The sequence below is a fragment of the Octopus bimaculoides genome, chromosome 4 (assembly GCF_046866305.1).
Source record: "Octopus bimaculoides isolate indiv1 chromosome 4, ASM4686630v1, whole genome shotgun sequence".
Classification (NCBI taxonomy): Eukaryota; Metazoa; Mollusca; class Cephalopoda; order Octopoda; family Octopodidae; genus Octopus; species Octopus bimaculoides.
The window spans coordinates 21598189-21617058 of NC_142931.1; the positions used below are offsets into that span (position 1 = coordinate 21598189).

The window sequence follows — 18870 nt, forward strand, 5'->3', positions numbered from 1 at the left end:
AATACTGGAAAAGAGTTACCTGTATCATGATTCGTGTTGGGTAACAAAACGCCGGCTTCATGACTGCTGCTCAATACTCTGTAAGGCATGACATGGACGACAACTGCCATGAAAACTATGATGCCATGCCAGCAAGAAGGGATTCAGTAGGCATTCTGACTGCGTCTGCACGCCTCAATTTATTCCCGTATCTTTGAACAGGGTCTTACGTTCATATTCAGAGGGCTATATGAAGCTGCTGGAGATTGTGGTCGGTCCCTGGCTGAAGAAGGTTGCTACTGAAAAGCCATATGTGTGGCAGCAGGATTCATTTCCTTGCCATACTTCCAGAAAGACTCTGAAGCGGTTGTAGGAGAATTTCTCCGAGTTCACTAGCCCCAGTTTCTGGTCTCTTAATTCTCTCAATTGTAATTCCATGGATTACTTTGTGTGAGTTGCAGTTGAGAAAGACACCAACTGCTCTGCCTGCAACACTGAGACCGAACTGGTGGCTAAGATCAAAAATATTTCCAGGGACAAAGTGAAGAACGCATGCACCAGATTCCAGAGCCGTCTCGAAGCCGTGGTGTAAGCTGAGGGTGGCTACTATGAGCAAACTTATCTTACAGCCATAATCTCGTTCAATGCTTCTCAAACTATCTGATGTGACGTACAGGAAGCTTTTTTTTTTCCAATGTGCCAGGGGACGGTAATATTTCTTAGTAATATTAATTTATATCAGAAACTATATATAATGAATATAATAAAAGTTGACAAATTTTTAAAATCTTATCTTTATTTTTCAAACAAATAATACAATATTACATAAGCATTTTATGTTTCGTTCTTTTCTGGAAACTCGCCGCGTACCAGCAGCTGAGGGCTCGCGGACTGGCACCGGTTCGCGTGCCACCACTTTGAGTAGCACTGATCTAGTTAATAGTTTTTTCTTAAATACTTTTATTTTTTAAGGAATATTTTCTTTTTATGCACACTGTCAAATTTAGCTTGAACACACACACACACACACATAATATATATATATAATCTCATCATCATCATCGTTTAACATCAGCTTTCCATGCTAGCATGGGTTGGACGATTTGACTGAGGACTGGTGGACCAGATGGCTACACCGGGCTCCAATCTGATTTGGCAGAGTTTCTACGGCTGGATGCCCTTCCTAACGCCAACCACTCCGAGAGTGTAGTAGGTACTTATACATGCCACCGGCATGAAGGTCAGTCCAGCGGCACTGACAACGACCTCGCTCGAATGTCTTTTCACGTGCCACGGGCACGAGTATCGGGAAGGCGACGCTGGTAACAATCCCGCTCAAATGGTACTATTTACGTGCCACTGGCAACGATCACGCTCGGACGGTGCTGTCACGATTTCACTTTCACTTGCCCCAACAGGTCTTCGCAAGCCGAGTGGTCTTCAGTTATTAATATACATTTAGAAAACTATGTATCCATGTGTATACATACATAAACTAACACAAATGAGGTGGTATGTGTACATATACTCCTCACTCTCACATGCACACAGATTATTGTCATCTGTGTATGACTCTACACTGCAGTAGCATTCGTTTGAATTTCTCACATTTTTACCATGCCCTTTCCACAATATGACAAGAATCTATTTTGTTAGCACTTGAATATAATAGATAGTTAAACTATTAACCTTTCTCATCATACATAATTTGCCTCATTTTCTAATTCATAAACTCAATATAGACCTGACAAACTAATTCCATCACTTAAATATGAAACTCTCATGTCGAATAACATCTTCTGGTCCTTAAATACCTTTAACAGAGTTCACATTGTTGTAAGCATTCAGACCCTGCTCTCTAGTTCCTTACCTATCTGTGTTTCTCAATCACATTGACTTCAGTTTTCAAAGACCTGTAAAGAATTGGGAATGCTGATCATTCTTTGATTAAAAACTATAAACATGTCTATCCATCCATTTTCACCTCTTCACAAATTGTCTCTCACTTTCAAGCTCATTTTAATACATTGGTGATGGTGATATTGTTTTAACAAAAAAAATTCAGCTACAATATAATAGTTTTCTGAGCTCCATCTACAAACACACCTCATTAATAGTATCCTGTTGTCTACTCTCTCTATTTTCTACAATGGCACTCTTGTGAATCTCTGCCCCCAACCCACTTCATTTTTCACTTATCTTCTTTCTATTAAGTACTGAGTACTTTCTTTTCATATATTAATACATATAGATGTAGGTGCAGTATAGCCAAATGGTTAAGTTCTCTTGGCAACCATGAGGTATCAGGTTCAATCCAACTGCATGGCATTTTGGACAAATGTCATTATTCTATAGAGTCTGGGTGGTCCATACCTTGTGAGAAATGTTGGTTTGATGTAAACTATACAAAAAAAAGCCATATAGTTCAAAACATACAGCCTTGTCACTCATACTGGCTTTTATACTGATTCTTAAGATTTAAATTAAGGATACACGTGAAAGGTTATTCAGTTAATTATACAACTGAATCATTGCCACAATACCACATATGTTATACAGTAGAGGTAAATCTCTGTGGTGGTATGTATGAGGGTGTATATTGTCAGAAGATTTCTATAAACGTTCAAGAGAAAGAGAATTAATTCCTTTTTAGAATATCTTGAAATATATAAAGTTATAAATAATAACAGGTAAATATTGAGCTGGAAAGAACAAGTTGAAGGCTGCCCCTGTTTTTTTTTTTCTATCTAGAAGGGTTTTTCTTCAACCCAATATTTACTGGCTATTATTTATTGTTTTATGCATGTGCTTTGAGACATTCCAAAAAAAGAAATATATATGTCTCAGTGCAAGTTATGTTAAATTTAATTTTGACCTGGATAGTTTTGTCGACATTTTTTAAAATCTGATTCAAGCACAAGAAGGCTAACAGTTGGGTTAATTTTTTATATAATTAATGTTTGATTATAGAGAATCAGGTAAGGGTGTTGATATATATCCTATCTTAATGTGTATACTTTATACAAACATCTACTTCTCAGTCTTTCAACTAATATAACTTATGATGTGAATTTGTTTCCTGTTTTTTAATGATAAAAATACTGAAATATAAAATATACTGATTCATCATTAAAATTAAACATTTCAACATAATACCAAGAATAATTTACTTTATTGGCAGATTTATAAATTTCTGTTTATTAAACAGGTAATTTATTTTTTAAAAATTACCAGTTAATAAGCAGAAGTAATTTTTTACAGCAGTAAACATTATTTTGCTCTTTTGCTGTTATTGAAGCTGAACAAACAACTATATACATTTCAAATTGCACTTTTTGATTTTTGTTACCAAATATTAGCTACTGTGTAAATTATACAAGGAAAACAAGGGAATTTGATGAACAACAAATAAGTGAATAAATACATTTACAAATAAAAATACAACAAAAAGAAAACCAGGGATTTAGTGAATAATGTGATGAACTGTGTCTTAGTAAAAAGATGGAAATTAAAATGGTTTGAATAATTAAAATTGGAAAGATTTGAGGTAATAAACCTGGGTAAGGGATGTGTCCTATTGTTAAAATCATCAGAACAATAAAATGAATAAAAAGCAATAAATAAAAGGTCCACATATAATGACACAACTGCCAATTCTTTGCAAACAGTCAGGAAGAATCGATTTTTTTTTTTTTTGCTCATATTTGATATCCACAGAAATGAGATGAAAAATGGGAGGAGTAAAATGCAAGACAGAAGCAAACTTTCAATGTATTGAATGAAGTAAATTAGAATTGCATGTCATGGAATGTTACGGGTCAACCAAGCTGCTTTTAACTGAGTCGTTCCCCTGAAAGGAAAACAAATGGTAGACAGTATAAGAAATATGAAGTGATATAATGAAAAACCAAAATAACATCATTGATTGATATAAGGTTGGAAGTACTTATTCCACACAGTTAATTAATTTGATGGAACAATTTAGGTAATTTAAACCCATAAGAAAAATAAAGTTAATTATTTCAAAATTATCATTTTTAATTTCTTGATGCAATTTGTTGCAGAAATTTTGAGGGTAAATCACACACTAACAAATATATATCTCAATACAATGAGGGAGCTGTTATGCAGTGGACTGATATCTAAGAAATAGCAGTCGAATCACCCTCAAATAATGCTCAACTGTTTTAAAAGAATTAGGATAGTTTAGTCTTGGGTATAATATCATGAAAACAAAGAAGTAATGATCATGAATGGAATACCTTTAACTATAGGTCTACTCAATCAAGCCTGACATAGGGTTAACCAATATATACATTGCCTTTCTGCACATGCATGTTTGCATAAATGTAGATCTTCAAGCATGTATAAAATACAAAAGCAGTCCAGTCTCCACACTCTCAGAGGAAGCTATATGTATTAGTAATCAATGCAGTTTCATTATATGAAATAGTTGAAAGAATTTTACTCTGATTTAGCTGCTAGCATATTATAGATGACAGTTTCAGAAAATTTGGCAATTACTGCCAAAGCTAAATGGGCTTATGCCAAGAATTAAATGTTTCGTAAATACAAGTCATGTTTCAGTAAAATTTTAATCTCCTACCTTATTCATATAGCTTATTTCTAATTTATTGTAACTTAGCATTTTGGCCAAAGAGACCAGCAGAATAAGTATTGGGGTTGATTTGTTCAGCTAAAACCCTTCAAGGTGGGCTGTTGTCCAATGACTAAAACGAGCAAAAGTCATTACTAGAATGAAACTGCTTAGTTTTTGGCTTTGATTATCATTGGCACATGAGGATTTGTTACTCTGGCAAAGATTACAAGATTACTTGCCAAAAATTCAATGTCTTGCTAAAAAAAAAAAAAAAAAAAAATCCACACTGAGGTATTGCAATAACACACAGATACACACATGCCATATACTAGTGTGATAATAATTAAATCAATAACTTAAGATATCCAATAATCAGTGATCCCACTTATTGATAACAGGAAATGAAGAAATATAGCAATTGCAATGGCATCTTGTTTTTCCTAATTGAGTTAGCAGAATAAGTGAGGTAGCTATAAGAAGGAATAGATAATGTGGTTGTTTAGCTCCATGTCAGTTCTGGGCAAGTAAACCTATGATTAAGTGTTCCATTTAAAACCATCCAGTCGTTTTCCTAGAATGGTGAGTACACCAGATTATACAAACCAACATATCCTATTTTAAGACAGTGTGTGAGTTAAGGGATATTTGGTTATTTCTAGCAAATACAGTGTCCACATAAACACTTCCAGTCTAACTCACAAAGCTGGTTTACCATCATTTTAAATCTGTTTTTTTTAAAAACTGAACAAGTGTAATGCATATAACAATGACAGAAAACCGTCAATTTTTGTAACTGTGTCAGGGTCTTTTACTTTTCTCAGTTTATTTGTAGCAAAATGGCACAATTAAAGTTAATAGGAAGTGTATCAATGTTACAATATCAAACTTTTCTGCTACTTACACTTTGAAAACATCATGCCTAATAAGATTAGTATCAGATTCTTTTTTCAATTAGTGTCAACAGAAATAATGGTCAATGGATGCATGGTAAGAGGTCAGAAAAGCAATCGAGAAATGGGAAAATATTATCACTGAAGAATGAAGGCAGGTATATATAAAGTGTGTGTGTATGTGTGCCTTCTTTTACCAGGCTCAGTCACTAGAGTATGGCAATAACTAGCACAGTATTTTTAAGGGTTTTTAGTTGATTATATTGACCCCCACCCATTCAGTACTTTGTCTAATTCTTATTTTATTTTCCTGCTGAGAAAGGGAAAATAACTAGAACACTACCAACTATTGTTCCTCCCACTCTCTTCTCTTTCTCTCTCATATATAATCATTTTAATATCCACTTTTCAATGCTTGCATGGAATTTGTTGAAGTAGATTTTTTTTTTTAATGTCTGGATGCATTTCCTGTCACCAACCCTCACATGTTTTGAAAGGTTTTCTTTGAAGACTGGAAATGAAAGACACCACCTGTATACTGCTGATGTTCATTTTACAGCTATCACACAAAGAAAAAATTATACACACACAAATGTGTATGTATGACTGTGTACACAATAGGCTTCTTTCAGTTTCCTTATACCAAATCCACTCACAAAATTTTTGGGCAGCCAGGTTAAAGCTATAGTCAAAGACATTTAACCAACATGTCATACTGTACAACTGAAACCTATACCATGTGGTTGGGAAGCCAACTTCTTAAATGCACAGCCATGTCTGTATATGTATGTACACCCAGACACAGGGCTTCCAGTGTTTCCACTTACCACATGCCTTGAGCTAACCAATCCTCATGGCAGTGAGATTAAATTTAATCCATGTTATTTCTTAGCTGCACAGTTTTCGAAGTTACAGCTGTATATAATTTGGTGGTGGTGGTGGTGTACACAGATAATGTACAAGTGCAGGATCTAAAAGAAAGTAGATATTCTTGATATTACTGTAGAGAACAACATTGACTAAAGGAGTGTTAAAATTTTTTGAATGTATGTAAAATATATATTTAAGATGAGATATATAAGAGAGAGAGAGAGAGAGATTGAATCTTTCACATCTGTTGTAGTAATTTGATTAAAATGATTCTCAATAGCACAAGTTTCAAGGGAAACAACTCTATATAATATTTCAGTAGTTTGAAGGGAAGTAACTTTTACTTAACTATTCAAGGTATTTAACTATTATTTATTTAATCGCATGACTACCAATGAAAATTTAACAACGAAAAAAGTAAGATTTGGTTATAGAAAATTGTTTGTCCTAGCAATAAAGTAAATATTTGTGTGTGTGTGTGTGTGTGTGTGTGCACGCGCGCGCGAAGTATTCATCAATATTTAAAGATAAGACAAATGATTGTTATTGTAGTTTAATACTGATCAGAAGTGTGCTTGAGCTGGGCTGCGCAAAGGTGTTTCAGCCATTACCACCTTATTGTTTGCAGGAATGCTGTACACTCCAGACTACATTTTCCAATATATCCATTCTAAAAGTGATATGGTACAAATGATCAGAGCAGAGTTTATTGGTTCAAATCTTCATACAGCCATGGAAGTCACTTATCACTGCAGGTTTGGAGGCAATGCACAGATAATGGACATGGTCCCTTCCTCTGGACCAAACTAAACTAAGTTTTTATTTTTTAGTTCAGTTTCACGCAGAGGTCGTCAAAGAATTACAGGGAGTCAATGATAGCTAAAGAGTTGAAGGAGGGTTGGCGTGCGAAAGACCAGCTCACCAGATGAACTGCTTGAAATACTTAGCGCTATGCTCATCTCTTACATTGATGTTGTCAATTTCATTAAAAGATATTCCGGCAATATGATGTTTTTTTCACATTTTCTAACCATGGAAACAATTTCATAAACATTGAAAGTCTAATACTGTATACTCGTACACATAGTTTTAAATGTAAAAAGTGTGTCATCTTCAATAGAATCTCTTAATTTGTTGTATATGTATATTTTAGCTAACATTTTAATTGCCAGCATCAGTACCCAGCATGCATTTAAGATATGGTATGGTATCAAAATATTTTAAATGAGGAGGGTCATTGATGCAGAAGAGGTTAAAGAGGGTTGATGGTCAAAAAAGTTTGGCGAACCCTGGCTGAAGGAAGGAATTATTTCATGGCCTTTGCATATCCTCAGAGACCAGTGAAATCATAATATCAAAATGGTCAAACCTAAAAGATATCTATTTCACACATTCTTACCTTGCTTAACTAAAAATTGACTTCAGTAGGTCATAACTTACGTTCCTCTGTTTCAAATTGTTATTCCGTATCCGGTTTTCTGTTTCATAATATTTATGTCTTTAGTTCAAAATAGTCAGAAACTACTGATTTCAGCAGGCTGTATTTACAGCAGTTCTTAAAGTATATATTTGCTGCATCTCAGCTGAATTTAAAGTAGAACTATCATGGACAGAACTCAATCAGAATTTCAGAGGATGAGTGCTTTCAGTTGTTTGATCATCTGAACTATCAGGCTCATTCAATTAACATCTAAGTGATTAGTTTATTCTACAGACATGTGACAGCATGTGACAAGGCTGGTCTTTTGAATTACAGGTACAGTCCATCTGACAGGCTTCCACACAATTTCCATCTACTCATTTTCACTCACGAGTCAATGGATTAACCTGAGGCTATAGAAAAGTACATCTGCCAAGATGCCAAACACAGCAGAATTGAAACCTGGATCTCCTGATTGTGAAGCAAAACTTCATATCATTCAGCCATACTGTGAACTATCATAAAACCTCTGAAACTAGTGAAGTTAATGTACTTAACATTCCACTATTGTAGAAAATCAGGCCAAGTGAAGATCTGAATTAATAATTTGTGCTCTAATTATTTATACCTTAACATGTTAAGAATGAACATATTGGAGAATATAGTCCATGTAAAATATTTCTGAAATAGTCATTGAATGCCTCTGATCACAGGTTAACTTGACCAAAGACACAATTTAGTATTATTTGACACTTTACTCACACTGCAAATAAGTTTTCTATAAAAACTCTCATCTTAAGCACAAAGAATGGAACAAAAATCTCCATAAAGATTTAATTGAACTCATTATAGTTTTATAAATTCTGGTCAGCGAGATGTTTCCTGGAATGTTATCATTTCTTCTTTAAGACAATTTTAATAATTTCATTGAGAATACAGAAATGGGAAAATGTTATGGAGTAGTTTAAGACAATAATGAGATGCCAGGTTAGTAAAAGCAGATTAGGAATTAATATTGTGGATTTATTGTACCACATCACATGGCCATGTAATTAAGAAGTTAGTAATGCAGAGCATCTTGGGGGCAAGTGTCTTTTACCATAACATAAGATCAACAAAGCTTTCTGAAGAAACTAGGTATATGGAAACTGTTTGTACCTTTTTAAGATGATGATGAGGTGAATTAAAAAGCATTACTATGAAATCTGGTTAGTAAAGGTTTATTAGGAATTAATACTGCGGGTTTGTTATACATCATATGCAAGGCAGTCTGATTAAGAAGTTTAAGTATGATTGCAATTCATGGCACCTGGTGTCTTATTATAGACTTGGGTCAATCCAAAGACTCTTGCATGGATTGTACCTGTCACTGCTTGGTTTATCATCACCATCTGACCCTTGAAGGATCACCAATGATGCCAACATTCAGACTGTGTCCAGTTAAAGGAGAACATGCTATCTCAATGCACTGCTTCCTATACAACAATCCAAGCATTATGGTTTCTAAAAATCTACAATGTTAATATATACACCATTTAAAAGAATAAAGGTGTAAAACAAAATCACTTGTTCTACCCATTTAAATAGATGGCTGAATTGACAAAAAAAAAAGTTTTAAACTCCATACCAGCATATAAGAAAAATGAATCCGCCAAAGTGTGGTGCCTTATGCCTTCAGAATCCAAATCCTTTTAAGACTTCACTTCTATGGGGGTCAATAAAATAAGTTCCAAAAATTATATTAATGTAAACTTTGTCATTAATTATTGATATATATGATTTTCTGTTCATGTTGGATAGTTATACACACATGTATACACCTCCACCACACAGATAAATGTGCATACCTGTATCTATCTTTCTATCTTTACATGAATAGTTATTTGTATGCGTATATAAAATAAAAGAAGATAAATAGTTAATTATTTAATGACTTAACGAGATAAATAGTCAATTGCTTAACTTTTCATGGCCAGAGATATATCAACATATAAACTGTCTTACTGACATCTGAATGAGTTGTGATCTTCATAATTTTCCCAGGGTATGAGACGGGCTTTATCTGGCTAAGCATCTCACAAATTATACCCTACCATCTTAAAGACATTGAACAAAGTGATCATCGATCTACAAAAACACAGGATGATCACAGCTAAAATGCTCTTGATTGTAAGTCTACTCCATTAGGGCTGACCTGGGGATAAGCCATAACCTACCAATCTATTTGCTAATGGTGGTGAACCTATATTATTTATTTGATAATGAAGATTTTGTTTTTTCATCATCTAAGTAACCAGCCCTTGAATTTAATGTCTAAGTTGGTAAATATTCCAGAGATATGTGTACCCTTAACTTAATTCTCAGGCAGAATAAATATGATACAGTGTATAAGCAAGATGTACAATCAACCTAATGGGCTTCCATACAGTTTCCATTTAACCAGTTTCACTCACAAAGTATGGGTTGACCAAAGGCTATGGAAAATAACATTTGCCCTAAATGCCATGCAGTGGAGTCAAACCAAAGACTTTACAGTTGTGAAACAAGTTTTCTAACCGAATCATTTGGTCTTATTATTCTTACAACATTAATAGAAGTATTGTTGAAAAAAATTAATAATTTCCACCACTGGCCACATATTTTGGTACCAGTTTTTGGTTGGTATTTTGTCAGCTGTGGAAAGATGAAAAGCAAAGTTAACTTCAGCAAGATTTGAACTCAGAAAGTACCACCACCACTACAAACAATCACTGTGTGTCTGGTACTTAAGTTATCAACTATAAAATACGAAGGTCAGCTCTAGCAGTATTTGATCCATGATGTAGGGTATATATATATACATATATATATATATATATATATACCGCCTGACTGGCCTTGTAGGGTTTTCGAGCGAGATCGTTGCCAGTGCCCCTGGACTGGCTCTTGTGCAGGTGGCACATAAAAGACACCATTTCGAGCATGGCCGTTTTTGTGCGGGTGACACGTAAAAGCACCCACTACACTCTCTGAGTGGTTGGCGTTAGGAAGGGCATCCAGCTGTAGAAACTCTGCCAAATCAGATTGGAGCCTGGTGTTGCCATCCGGTTTCACCAGTCCTCAGTCAAATCGTCCAACCCATGCTAGCATGGAAGGCGGACGTTAAACGATGATGATGATGATGATGATGTTAAAGAATTAAAATAACTGACTTTCTACTAATTCTGCAACTCAATTCCCCACATTTTACCCTGTGTTGTAGAAACTGAGAGGAAGCTCTCTTGTCCCTAAGTATTAACTTAAGTTATACACATATATATCTTGAATAACAATAGAAAAAAAACACAAACAAGAAATAGTAAAAATAAATCCGGTCTGTCTTACCTGCAACTGTGTAAGTGTCCAAACTGAGACGTTTAAGTTTGTTGAGACTTTTATTGAAGGTACCTGAAAACAGAAATAACATATTTTAAAATGTAATTAACTTTTGAGAGCTAATGCTCTTGTTCTCATTTAGCCCTAGGTCAATTTTGATTGAGTAAACAGATCTATGATCAAAGGTGTTCTAGCTATGACCATCTCATCCTTTTTTCCTTCTTCAGATGTAAAGTAAAATTATATGTATTTGTTGAGTTCCCACTTTCCTGGTTAATCCTGATGTAATAGATCTAAGACCAGAGACAATCTAACCTTAAGTCATAAGACATTGGCTATGGCTGGGTCTAAATTGAGGACTACAATGGTCAGTAATCTAAAACATTAATCTCAGTTAATGAAATGATTTCTAATGGAGACATAACGTACCCTTAAATGAAGCAGAGAATGTCACTAAAGCTTATTAACCAAAAAAATAGGTGGGACAAATCTCTCACATGTAAATAGTAAGAGATTTGATTAAAAAGTTTGTGTAAAACCTAAAATTAGCTGACTAGCTAAATTTTACCAACAACTGGATAAATTATCTACTTTCATTTTCTTTTCTTTAATGGAAAATTAAGTGGGACTACAGTAGAAAGGGGTTGGCTTTCTGCTAGAGGAGATATATAGTTGCTTGCATAATACAACAGAAGGTTGGAGTGGAGAAAGAGAGATAAAGATAGTGGTGATGAGATGTCAGGGTAAGCCCTCAAAATACAAGATGAATTAAGAATGATCATCATCATCATCATCATCATCGTCCGCCTTCCATGCTAGCATGGGTTGGACGATTTGACTGAGGACTGGTGAAACCAGATGGCTACACCAGGCTCCAATCTGATTTGGCAGGAGATCAATTAAGATTTCTTCAGTAAATCCAAGCCTAAATAATTATATATTAAGTAATACTTGAAAGGGATTTAAAGATTAGTTTTGTAATGTGAAGATGAAGACAAAAGTTGGGTATCTTACTTGATATAGCACCATCTACTGAGTCATAACTCTGCTCACTGTAACGGCGAGGTCGATGGACGTGTTGCTGCTGGCGTTTCCGCTTAACCATAGAGTCAATGAGGGCATTCATCAATTTAGCCTGAAAATTCGGAATAAATATAATATGTATCAATTAATGAGATGAAGAATGGCTCACTGTGAGCAGCATTGACAAAAACATAAACGAACAATAAAGAGTATTCTTATGTTTTCTCTAAAAATTCTTACATAGAATTCATTCTTATCTTCTATATTAGTTACAATGTCTTTTTTTTTTTAATTTGTTCATATACTTCTTTTAGTGTTGTCTTTCTTTACTTCACTTATATATCTGATTTCTGTTCCCTGTTTTAACCTTTTCTGACAAGTTGTAGTGCACTTGAGCACTGTAAACAATAAACTCATTATTATTATTTTAATATCTTTACCATTAAGACTACATTAGACCAATCTAAACCCTCACCTACAACTCTCTAGTATACAAGGATCAACTCCACAGTCACTAAGACTAATGTAACACATATTCATTGGCAAATTCCCTGCAACTTGCAAAATGAGAAACACACACTAACATAATCATCATTTAACATCCGCTTTCCATGCTGGCATGAGTAAGATGGTTTGACTGGAACTGTTAAGCCAGAGAGCTGCACCAAGTTCCAGTCTGATTTAGCATGATTTCTGTGGCTGGATGCCCTTCCTAACTCCAACCATTCAAAGAGTGTAATGGCTGCTTTTTATGTGCCACTGACAAAACACAGGAATAAAAACAATAAAGTCGATAACTATGATCACAGACTGACCTGTTTGTTCTGTAGGGACAGGAACAGTTCAGGCAAACCTACCTGGGACTATGCAAAAATAACAACCAGTTAAAGCAATCCAATTCATATATTTTTACTTTTTTGCAGATCATAGTCACCTAGGATATTTTAATTCTTCAGAACCTCCAAAACTGGCATGAGGAAATAATCATCAAATCAGAGAACCAGCCCAACTCAATACTAGATAGTGTTGAACAAAATGACGATTTAATCCTTTCGATACCAATCCACACAAGACTGTATGTGATTCTATATTACAAACTTCCTGTTTGAAAGTGATTTAAATTTAAACCTTTCATCAAAATTTTATATTTACGTTTCAGACACCAGCTTAAAAATGACTGATTTAACTAAATTCTTTGGTAAAAACACAATGACAAGATCCTAAATGTCCACATTAATTCTTTCTTTCAGTCTTCCTTTCACACTTTTTTTCCTTCCTTTCATTCCATCCTGCTCCCCTCTCTCTTGTGAAACCATGACTGCAAGGGAACCAACCTGTCGGGAATTAATTTCTAACAGCTTTGTCACTGTTTCTTCTCCATCTTTCACAAGGAACTGAATGAATAAAGACGGCAATTTCTCGTCCTCCAAATCGTCATGGAAATGCCAGGACATCTCGGTGAACGGAACTGCCAGATCAACAAACTAGTAACAAATATATAAATAAACAAATAAATAGTTCATTTCATAATTATTTAATATGAATTTTTCTTCCACCTAATTTTCATTCTCTTCATAAGATGGAAGGAGTTAAAGTAAATGTAATTTAATCAGATTTCACAAAAAACATCTGAAATCAAAGTTAGTAAATAAAATATTACAGATTTTGATCCAGTAGATTTGTTTAGATTTGATGGTTCTACCAAACTGCTTCATCATCACCACTACCTCTGTGTCTTCATTAAACATTTTGATATTTTTTTTTTGTAGTTTAGTACAAACTTTGTCTTAGTTTGCAAATAATTCATGCAATAAAGGAAATGTACCTCTAGATATATCTAGGCTGTACAGATGTGTTAGAGATCACCCTTGATGGGAAATACTACAACACAATAAGACTAAGACACTGGATAAACTTATAGCCTCTAAAATCTAATAATAATAATTATTTCAAATTTTTGCCACAAGGGTAGCTTGGGGGAAGGGATTAAGTCAATTACATTGACCCCAGTGTTTCACTGATACTTAATTTATCGAACCCGAAAGGATGAAAGGCAAAGTTGACCTCGGTGGAATTTGAACTCGGAACATAGTGACAGGCAAAATAATAATAATAATGCCACCATCATCATTATTTTATATTCACTTTTCTATGCTGGAATGGATTAGACAGGTTTTCTGGGGCAGAGTTTTTATGGTTGGATGCCCTTTCTGTTGCCAGCCCTTTATGTCACTCCTTATGACATGCAGTAACACAGTGTACCAGATCAAAATCTGGGATACACACAAAATGATAATAATTACATAATTGTTATGGCTCAGATATTTTTCCAATGACCTGAATGTCAGCTTCTCTAATACTGAACTTAAAAGATGTTGATGGTGACCCACATTGCCAATGAACTGATCATTAAGTTCTCTGATCATGATCATAAATAAAATATTAGGAAGTAACTCAATTCTATAATTTCTTTTAATAGCTCAGTTAGAATTGGAAGAGTAAAAGCGAAGGTTGTTTTGCAGTCTCTCTGAGACTGATAAAAGATTTTGGTATCATCAGAGTGGAAGTTTGGCCTAAATGCTTACAACAGAGAGATACTAAAGGGCCAGGTAGTAGTGTTGAGAAAAAAAATGAAAATAAAAGTCATTTAATATCTTACATCTTTGTCTTTTTCTATGATACAGACTCCCTCCGTGTTGATGCAAACCCACACATGCATTGAGTGCACTCCGAAAACCATCTGGAGTTTAGAGGTAGGACGGTCAACGACAGCACTGAAGTATGCAGACCTTCAATAGGAAAAAAGAAAGCTTAAATCAATCACTGATTGATGTCAATATATAATAGCTTCACATATTTCATTATTGTTGATGTGTCAGTGGAGTAACTGGATCAAGAGAGCATTAAACTAATACCTTAGATAATCTAGTTTTCTGTCTGTAGGTTATGAGTTCAAGTCCTGTTAGGGCTGAACACTGTTCTTTTCTTTAGGTACTTATACTATAAGTACCAAACATATGTACTAGGACCAATTCTATCAGTTTTCAAAAAAAAAAAAAAAATCTAGCTAGTTTTTCTTCTTTGCTATTGTGATTGAAGGTATGGAACCTGGCAGAATCTTCAGCCAAAAATAGGTTTAAAGAAGCACAAACTGACAGTTATGATGAGAAAGAGGAGGAAATAGAGACCGACAACTGGGAGTTTCTACACACCAAAGACTATATCTGTGGATGGAGCATGATTCCAGCCTGAAAGAAGGTGACACAGTAGTGGAATGGTACAATAGTTAAGAAAACCAGAAAGAACAAGGAGATCAAAGAATAATATCAGGTTTTATATATATCCTTTTAATCTTTTACTTGTTTCAGTCATTTGACTTTGGCCACGCTGGAGCACTGCCTTTAGTCGAAGAAATCGACTCAAGGACTTATTCTTTGTAAGCCTACTACTTATTCTATTGGTGTCTTTTGCTGAACTGCTAAGTTTCAGTGACGTGAACCACCAACATCAGTTGTCAAGTGATGGAGGGGGGGGGACAAACACAGACATACACACAAATATATATATATATACAACAGGCTTCTTTCAATTTCCATCTACTAAATCCACTCACAAGGCTTTGGTTGGCCTGAAGTTATAGTAGAAGACACTGGTCCAAGGTGCCACACAATGGGACTGAACCTGGAACCATGTGGTTGGGAAGCAAGCTTATTACCACACAGCTATGCCTGTATATATATATATATATATATATAAAGGTACAGTGTATATTTAAATACATAAGAGGAATCCACTCATGGGATATACACTGTACCTTATGAGTAATTCATAGTCTTTGGACTAAACTTTTATACACTGGGCTACTTGGAGGTGAAAATTTTTATTAATTTCCATTTCCCTTTGATATGATTAAATATATATGTATATATATATATCCCTCTCTCTCTCTTTCGGAGAGAGGCACAAGCACATACACAGACATATACACACACAGCAGTAACTTCCGCCTACCAAATTCAATCACAAAGCTTCGGTCGGCTTACTGGAGAACAAGTGGAACAATTGGATGGACCTCAGGCAGGCTGATAGAGTATGAAAACATTGTATGTGGCAAACATACATGAATAATAAGCAGTAATTGACAGTGTCTTGATAACATAATTAGTAGTGGGAGTGGGTGTTCCGAGAATGTGGCAGGAAAAATTCAAGGAGCTATGATCTCTACTGGCAACAAAGAACAGATTATTTGATGATTGTGTATGAAGTACAATGGTAGAGAAACAAAGGCTTTGAATGAGGAAGACATGTGAAAGCGAGATACTGTTGGAGAGGATCCAACCATTTCATGCAAGATGGAAAAACACAAAAATGGTGATTATCTAAGAACCCATTATTTGTTTCAATAGCATTAGAGATGAAGGGACCAAATGGACAGACTACCAGATTATCATCAGCTGAAGAGGCACAAGTTTTTATCCTAGAACAGGTGTTTCATTGTGTGTCAGGATAAGATACAGAGTTCTATATTGCCTCAGTTTATCAAGGTGAATAGTAGACACCAAGTGTTTCCAGGTAAAGTTATCTGCAAATGACACCTGTTCTACCCAAATTAAAGATGTTACACCTATATCTGTATCAGTACAGAAACCAAAGTTTAATCCACAGAATTATGGACTTAGTTGGACTCATTGGATGATTTACTGAACTTTCACATCCTTAAGTTTTTTATTAATGGTTAGATGTTCAAGTGAGTATGACAGCCACTGGACATCTGATTGATATTCGTGGCATATAGAAGACAGATAATTAGGTTAAAACATAAGATCTAAATGGTCAGGCTCTCAGATTCAGATTTGACGCCTGGTTCAAGTTACTTCCACTTCACTTTATTCCCTTCAATTATGTTTATGGGAAAAATCCACATCTTGCTAGTCCTAAAATCCAAAGCTCCCTATCACCATGGAGAGAGCAACAGAAGATTACTGAGCTGAGGGCAATTTTTATTAAAAGAAAATAACTTACCCATAGAACGGTGTATTCCATAATAACTGTAAATACATTTTATAAAGAGATACTTTGCTGTACTGCTCTGGCAAAGCCTGTGAAATTCGTACTACTGCCTCTTCAAATCGTACTTCGATATCATTTCGAGATGAATTTTTGAGACCAGGAATTTGCCATCGTCTTTTGCACAAGAATTCTGGGTAAAATCTTTCCAAATTGTGCCTAAAACAGATATACAGAATGTCTTTAAGCCTTACATACCACAATTACATAACAAAACAATTGTAATATAAAACATCTTTAAGAACATCTATTCCCATGCTTAAATACACAACACATTGTGACAAGCTGCTAGAGGTAATGAAGTCTTAAATATCTAATTTAATCAAAGAACATTCAGTAAAAATAGAGTCTTAAGTGTAGCAGAACATATGTAAATATTATATTTCTCTAATTGATTTCAGTTATTTAATTTTAACATGCTGGGGCATCATATTAAAATTCATAATATAAGTTTGTGTGCTGTAAAAAGAAATGAGCTCTGATATTTCAAGAAGGGTCCATAACAATCTTAAATTCCCCAGAATGTAATTTTTTTCTTTACATATTCAATGTGGAGCACTAAGACCACCATCCGAGTGTGATCGTTGCCAGAGCAGCTGTCTGGCTTCCATGCCGGTGGCATGTAAATAGCACCAGCGTGATCGTTACCAACGTCGCCTTCCTGGCACGTGAAAAGACATTCGAGCGAGATCGTTGCCTGTGCCGATGGACTGGCTCCTGTGCAGGTGGCACGTAAAATACACCATTTCGAGCGTGGCCGTTGCCAGTACTACCTGACCGGCCTTCGTACCGGTGGCACGTAAAAGCACCCACTACACTTTCTGAGTGGTTAGCATTAGGAAGGGCATCCAGCTGTAGAAACTCTGCCAAATCAGATTGGAGGCTGGTGTCGCCTCCTGGTCCACCAGTCCTCAGTCAAATCGTCTAACCCATGCTAGCATGGAAAGCGGACGTTAAACGACGATGATGATGATGAATGTTAAGGGGAATATATTTATAGATTTTAGCGAATACTGTATGTATAGACAGATGTAAACACCTTGCTTTTATATACAATAACTTTGTGAATAGAAAAGCCGGATCAGCCAGATTAGTTTCAATATTGTGCTGAGATTTCATTACTGACCCTCTTTCACTATTCAGGGAGACACTGTTTCTTATAAACCCACTATTACTAAGAGCTTCTGTAAATGAGAAACAAATTTGCACATAACACATCTTTGACAGTCAGTTTTATCTATAAATTGCTAGTGTTAACAGTGTTTTGCTATAGAGTAAAAGAGAATGTTTTGTTGCGAATACTATGAAACAGACACATGTAAATACTTTGCTTTTATATAAAACATATCTTCATGGACACAAAAAAGACAATAAGAGATCAACCAGACTAGTTTCAACCTTTGCATTGGGATTTATCGATGACCATCCTCTTCGACTGCTTAACAATTTACTTGAGCCCTTAGTAACAATAAGTTTATAAGCAGTGTATCTGTAGACAATTAGAGGGTAGTTAGTCACTTACGACATCCCAACGCAGGACTGAAACTAGTCTAGCTTATTTTACCCACAAAGACATTGTGGATAGAATTTATACAGATTTGTTGACATATAGCTACTACACAAAATATTGGTTAAAAATTTATAGATATATCGTGTAGTAACACAAT

General features: G+C 35.0%; 1 protein-coding gene across 30 annotated transcripts in view; it reads right to left on the minus strand.

Annotated features, from left to right (window-relative positions):
- Positions 1 to 3132: 3132 nt before the first annotated feature.
- LOC106876309 (putative FERM domain-containing protein FRMD8P1) overlaps positions 3133 to 18870 on the minus strand; it is a 154291-nt gene continuing 138553 nt past the window's right edge. For 12 of the 30 annotated variants that reach the window (XR_016241392.1, XR_016241396.1, XR_016241403.1 and 9 more), the window contains 7 exons: positions 17159 to 17362; positions 14796 to 14925; positions 13471 to 13620; positions 12128 to 12248; positions 11123 to 11185; positions 6297 to 6440; positions 3133 to 3829 (listed from right to left, as the gene is read on the minus strand). Coding sequence is in view for 11 of the 30 variants with exons in the window: in XM_089350473.1 (XP_089206599.1) it covers positions 3813 to 3829; positions 11123 to 11185; positions 12128 to 12248; positions 13471 to 13620; positions 14796 to 14925; positions 17159 to 17362 (685 nt within the window). In the remaining 19 variants the exon portion in view is untranslated. Of the gene's footprint in view, positions 3830 to 6296; positions 6441 to 9386; positions 9465 to 11122; positions 11186 to 12127; positions 12249 to 13470; positions 13621 to 14795; positions 14926 to 17158; positions 17363 to 18870 lie in introns of all 30 variants that reach the window. The other 18 variants (XM_089350473.1, XM_089350476.1, XM_089350480.1 and 15 more) reach the window with 2 other exon arrangements.